This window comes from Octodon degus, unplaced genomic scaffold (genome assembly GCF_000260255.1).
Source record: "Octodon degus isolate 3935 unplaced genomic scaffold, OctDeg1.0 scaffold00007, whole genome shotgun sequence".
In the NCBI taxonomy this organism is placed as follows: domain Eukaryota; kingdom Metazoa; phylum Chordata; class Mammalia; order Rodentia; family Octodontidae; genus Octodon; species Octodon degus.
In genome coordinates this window covers 23,600,859-23,607,564 of record NW_004524583.1, presented here as the reverse complement: position 1 = coordinate 23,607,564, position 6,706 = coordinate 23,600,859, and the positions used below count along the sequence as shown (strand labels likewise).

The 6,706-nt window shown below is 37.6% G+C and overlaps 1 protein-coding gene across 1 annotated transcript in view; it reads left to right on the top strand.

The window, feature by feature from the left end:
* Positions 1–6,706, top strand: part of LOC101592728 (leucine-rich repeat-containing protein 9) — a 120,796-nt gene that overhangs the window by 88,291 nt on the left and 25,799 nt on the right. The window contains 2 exon segments of the mRNA XM_023701646.1: positions 1,980–2,153; positions 2,627–2,766. Coding sequence (XP_023557414.1) covers positions 1,980–2,153; positions 2,627–2,766 — 314 coding nt within the window.

The window sequence follows — 6,706 nt, the reverse complement described above, 5'->3', positions numbered from 1 at the left end:
AAGCTAAAGTAAGCATGAGTACTTTCTCTCCTCTGTCCTTGTTTTATTTTTCATTACCATGTTCTGTTCAGGTTTAAAATATGTCTCAGTTCCTCTGTCATTCCACAGTCACTGTACTTGGTATTGAACTATTTTAGAAACTCTTTTGATGATTTGTTTGTTGTTATCCTAAATAACCCCCCCAGGATAGCTCAGTGAACTAAGCACCTCTTTAGACAAGTGCAGGAACCAGGGTTCTATTCCCGGCACCACATGCCGCACCAGTCCCACCCTTGGGTGCGCTGAGCTGGCCACCGAGTCCACCTATAATCCTAGCGCTGGGAAGGCTGAAAACAGGAGAATCACTATGAGTTCAATCTACTTAGTGAGACCCTGTACCAAATACATTTTTTAAAAAACCTTTCCTCAGATAACCCATCTGTTATCCATTACTGCCTTCTAAGATACAGGTTATCACATTACTTCCTGTCTCAGTATTGTTCAGTATCTTTCCACTGTCTACAGAATGTAATTTTTAATTCTTTTACATGGCATAGAATAATTTACATTTTTTGTAATCCTTTCCTTCGCTGCCCATGTCACCTTATGTTGCAGAAACTTTAAAATGTACTAGTGACGGAATCCTGGCCACAGACGTGGTGTCGTGTCTCTGCCTTTGTGCCCATTCCACTGTGTGGAACTCTTTTCATCATTCAGCTGATGCCTACAAATCCACTCGCTCTCAGCTCAGAGTCTTTCTTTGTGCTGTTATCCTTGACTTCTTCAAGGTCATTTCCTTTCTCTAAAATGTCATTGCACCTAACTCTGTTAAATAACATTCTTTTTTTTTTTTTTTTTTTTTTTCAGAACCAGGGATTGAACTCAGACCCTTGTGCTTACCAGAAAAATGCTTATTCCACTGAGCCATCTCCCTGGCTCTTCAATAACATTCTTTGCATTTTACTTTTTCTGCCTCCCGCTTCTGGAGAACAGATACAGTTACAGTTTTCCTATATTGTAACCTTCCTGACATATTACCTACATTTGGGAAATATTAATGAAAAAATGTTGAATGAATAAATTGCTTGTTGATGGACGATGTATGTTTAAGATTTGTCTTACAAAGTTGCCAGAGGACAGTGATTTAGCTTCATGCTCCTCTCTGTCCTGACTCAAATGATGCAGAGTATTTCCATAGCTATGGACTAGGGACCAGCATTCTGGTTAGTTACCAGAGCATCCTGGTCGGTGCTGGGAGATAGCTTGGTGGCATAAGCGCCTGCCTTGCAAGCACAAGGCCCTGAGTTCAATTCCTGGTACCACATGACTAGCTGGCCCTGGGACCCCGGGGCACACTGTGCCAGCCCTAAAACTGGGTGTGGTGGCACATGCCTGTAATCCCAGTCTTGGGGAGGCAAGACCCTATATCAATTAATAGAACATCCTGGCAGGGTAGATTGCCATAACTGTTTCAAGAGGTTCCACACACAAAAAAAGTCCATTTTCAAAGACCTTACCTACCTTTTCGTTTTCTCTCCCTATCTTATCCCATGCTTGGCATCTCAGTAATAATCCGTTTCACGTATGTCTTCTGAATTCCATAACCTGGAAATCTTACAGGTTTTATATCAATTCACTATGATTTCATGAAGATGTAAGATGAATTTATAAATGAATCGGAAGTGCTTATTTTATGTTTCTTTTATAATATGGCTAATGGGGGCTGGGAAGATAGCTCAGTACAATAAGTGCCTGCCTGGCAAGTGCAAGGTCCTGAGTTCAATCCCCGGTTCTGAAAAACAAAATATGTATATATTATTTAATGGCTAAGTTTCTGTGGTAAGAGAAAACGATCAAGTCCTATGCCATTTTCTTACTTATGTGCCCAGCGGAAATGTGTATTTAGGGAATCACTCAACCCTGACTTTTATACGAGGCAGTTATTTTCATGGCATTTGTCAACTGAGATTTTGTAATGTCTTTAACAATTGTATGTGGAGGATCTATGTTTTTCTATATGCTCTGAACCCATTCAAATAACTGTACTCACTTTCTCTAAATGCAGAACTGTGGATTTGATTCCAGTTGACCACTTTAGAAACGTGTGTAATGTGAACCTGCAGAACAACAACCTCACCTCCTTCAGTGGACTGATCTACTTGCCTAACGTGAAAGTGAGTCCCCTGCAAATCTTCTCTGTTGTTTGATTTTATTTCTCACTACGTGAATGAAAGTGTTTCCTTCCAAAGTTATTTTGATTTGACTTTAGTTTTATGTGTGTGATTGTCTTACTCTACAGTAAAAGATGGAATAGAAAGCTGCCCGTGCCCTGGAAGGTGCAATGCGAAGGTGTAACATGCTCTAGTTCTTAGGGCAGCTTCGCCACTTTCTTTCCTGTCATTTCAGGTCAGCCATCTATAAGCCCCTTTACATACCAGGAAGCAGATTTCTTTCTGAGTTATTTCTTCCTTGTCAGGCTTAGAGAACTTAGGAGTGAAAAGTTGGGCATCTTTCTAGGGTCTTTATTATTTTATTTGCCACCCTGTGATTTTCTTTGTCAGTATGTTATTATGTTGCATGTTCCAAATTATATCTCTTATTTTGCTAGCTTATGGGCTGTTGGATGTATGTAGTGTTCTTTCTGTAGGTCTTATGCCTCAACTATAATCACATTGAATCAATCATGCCTAAACCAAAGCTTCAGACTCACTTGACAAACAGACAAATACTCTACCAGAAAGTGTCTTCCAGTGGCTATGGACAGCAGGGCATTTCAAAAACAAGCAGGTACTGTTCTGTTATTCTTTTCATTATTACAAATTTTTAGTTAAAAAATTAAAAAGTAACACATTCTAGCATATATATTGAGCTACTTTTAGTATTTTGTTCAATAGCTACATGCTAAAAACAAACCTCAAATAAAAACATACTAAATTATTCATTTTCCATTGTTTTTCCTCTCCTTCCTCTATTTTGTATTTACAAATGAAAGAACAAAAAAGCCTGGTATGTTTAATGATCTTCCTCTTAATTAAGATATAATCTACATACAATATAACTCATCTTTTGCATATAATGAGTGACTTTACTATTTGTACAAGTTATGAGCATTTATACTAACCAGAACATTTTCATCCTGCCACAAAGAAACCTCTCGTTCAAATAGTATACTTTGGTTTTCCTTTAACATGTGTCTTCTTTTTATTTCTAAATTATTACCTGGACACATAATGCCCAGCTCAGTGGAAAAGATACATTATGGAGATAAGAACATAATTGCCACCTTCCTAAACCTTTATACTTATTATATATGCATGCTGTATGTTCCTATACATATGTTAGGAATGATAGTTATATCTGATAGCTACATCATTACATTTGTTTTATGTATATAGTTATATATACAAAAAGTTATATATTAATATATACTATGCATTTGTATATAGTGTGTATATATGTACATATATATATTCAATTTTGAGATATATGCATGTCAGAATACTTTCACTTCCAAATTTCCCAATAATGAACATCTCTTTGTGTGTGTGTGTGTTTTAGGGAAGGGTCTACAGGGTGTTCAGGCTCCCACTACTAGATCAGACTGGTAGTGATCTGCCTGTTTACAGCCTCTCAAGAGCTGGGATTACAGGCGTGCGCCATCAGGCCAGTCTCAGTTGCCCTCTCAGCATTCCCCGGTGGTGGGGCTGGCACAGCAGGCCCAGGGATTGAACCCCAGGCCCTTGCGCCTGCTTGCAGGTGCTTTAATCCACTGAGCTATTTGGCCAGCCATGAACATCTCTTGTGCTTATTACCTTTATTGAGCTGCTGTTTACATAAACTGTAATAGCATTCACCAATTTAAGTGTAAAATTTAAGGGTAGTTTAAAAACTGTTGATAAATACATTGAGCCATACTACTACTATGACAATCAAGATGCGAAATATTCCTGTCCCAAGGAGCCCCTCATACCTCTTTGCAATGCCCTTCCCTCCCACCATTGTCCCTGGCAACAGCCAATGACATATTTTCTGTCAGTGTGGCTTTGCCTTGGCTTAGAATTTCTTAAGAACAAATTTACAAAATCAGTACTCTTCTGGGTCTGCTTCCTTTCACTTCCAGTAGTGCTTTTGCAATTTCTCCATGTTGTTGCAAGCAGCAGTAATTCCTTTTATTAGACCATATTTGTGGCACGTTTGCCTCGGGGGGACCTGGTATGGGGACATAACACATTCCCTTCCTGTCCCCCCTTCCACCCTGCCTCTGCTTCTTGGTCCCATTCTCCTTTGTAAAAGATCAATCTCCCTATTTCCTGTTATCTATCTTTTATTTTGCTCTCTATTTATATTTTGGATTTCTCCAAAAAGAAACTGTGACATTTAAGCTTGCATGTCTGATTTATTTCACTTAACATTACAGGCTCCAAGTGTAACCACTTTCCTACAAATGACACAAGTTTACCCTACATTATGACAGAGGAGCACTCCATTGTGTATAAATACACTTTCTCTGTTCATCTGAATACTTACAAGTAGTGTCATATAATTATATAGATTATATAACAAAGTATTTATCCACCTATCACTGAGGGATATTTAGGTGGTTTCCAGTTTGAGGCCATTATGATTCCTGCTATCGTGAGCATTGTATTTATATGTGCCTTTTATATGGGGGACTATTCATATTTGATTTTATGACATTCCTCTTGAAGCAGGATTTCCATGCCCTATTAACTCATGTAAGCATATATAATCCAATACTTTTATTAAGGCGCTGTGTGAGCAATTACTGCAATACAATACTGCTGCATTTCTATCATGCCAGAAAGCTCCTTCATGTGCATTTTCAGTCGATTCCTCTTCTCACTTGTAGACTTAGAGAACTTGTAATCTACTTTCAATAAAGTTGTGCTTTCTAGACAATTCATAGACATGGAGCCAGACGCTACGTGGTCTTTAGCTTCTGATTTCCGTTACCTGGCATAATGGTTTTGAGTCTATCTACACTGTGACATTTTGTAGGAACTTATTCCCTTTCATTGCAGGGTATGTTGGACGCTCTGCTGCATGCATGCATCACACTGTGGTTATCCACTCACCAGCTGACATTCTAGCTGCCTCCGTTTTGGGTTTTTTTTTTTTTACCTGTATGGATAATAATGCTATTAAGAGTGTGTATAAGTATTTATGTGCACTTATATTTTCATTATATTTATTTTGGGTTAATACCTAAAAGTGGAGGTGTTTGGTCATACAGTAATTAAATATTCAGCTATATAAGAGAATTGTCAAACTATTTTCCTAAGTACTTAAGGCAGTTTAGATTACCACCAAGAGTCTATGAGGATCTTACCTTCTCCATACTGTTGCCAACACTCACTATTGCTTGTCTGTTGCATGACAGCCATTCTAGGGGATCTGAAACAGTGTCTCATATTTTCAGATGTTTACTTAGTCTTTCTTATGTCTTCTTGGGTACAATGTATACTTAAATCTGTTCATTTTTCTAAATTAGATGTCTTGTCCTTTTATTGTTGATTAAACATTGAAGACATAAGCCCTTAGTCATGCAAATTATTTAAAATATTTTATGGCTTGTCGTGTTTTCTTAAATGGTGTCTAACTATTGATTAAAAATAACAAATAAGTGTTCCCTTCATAAGGTACCACGAAAGTGTTCCCTTCATAAAAATAACAAATAAAAATAAAATTTAAATTTTGATACAACTCAGCTCAATTTTTTTCTTATACACTGTCATCTTGGGAGTTTATCTAACAATTCTTTGCCTAATCTAAGGTCACAAAGTTTTTTTCATATTTTCTTCAAAAATCTCTAAGTTTTGTCTCTTATATTTACATGTATGATCCATTTTGAGTTTGTGCTTATGTACATTGTGAGGTCAGATGTGCATTTGAAGCCATCTTTTTGTGTACCCCGGCATCATCTGCTTCGAGCAGTGGCTTTCCACACTGATCTGCCTTGGCCTCATTGCCAAAGAGCCGTTGACCACGTGTTAGGCTCCATTCTGGACTCAATTCTATTCTGTTGATCTATGTGCCTCTCTTTTTGCTATGGTTAACTTGATAATTTTACTTATATCATAAGTTTTGATCAAGGCTGGCGCAATAGCTCAGAGGATTAAAGCACCTGCTTAGGCAGACCCAGGGCCCGGGGTTCCATGCCAGCATGCAGTGCTGGCCCCTACCCTGGAGAGCACTGAGACAGGGCGTGGTGGCACACAGCTGTAATCCCAGCACTTGGGAGGCTGAAAACAGGAGGATCACTACGAGTCGGATCTGTGTAGGGAAACCTTGTAGACCCTGTACTGAATACATGAAAAATATACTTTTTTACTATTAATAAATTTTTAATTTTTTTCAAGATTGTTTTAGATATTCTAAGTTGTATGTTTCCTTATAAATTATATAATGAGATGATAATTTTCTGGTGGAAAGAGCTGATGGTATTTTGAAAGATATAGTATCAGATCTGTTGATCAGTTTATTTTTATTCCATAATTTTATTGAGAACTAAGTATCAATGAGACAGTTTCAAATCAAATTGGTAGGACATTTCCGATAATTAACACATTGCATACTGCCTTCCTAGTGGTTATTTGCTATACAAGATGCACACATGATATCCTATTTACAAACACTATTAGAACAAATCCCTCTATTCTTTGAATTAAGAGAATGTAGCTATCTATCTATCTATCTATCTATCTAT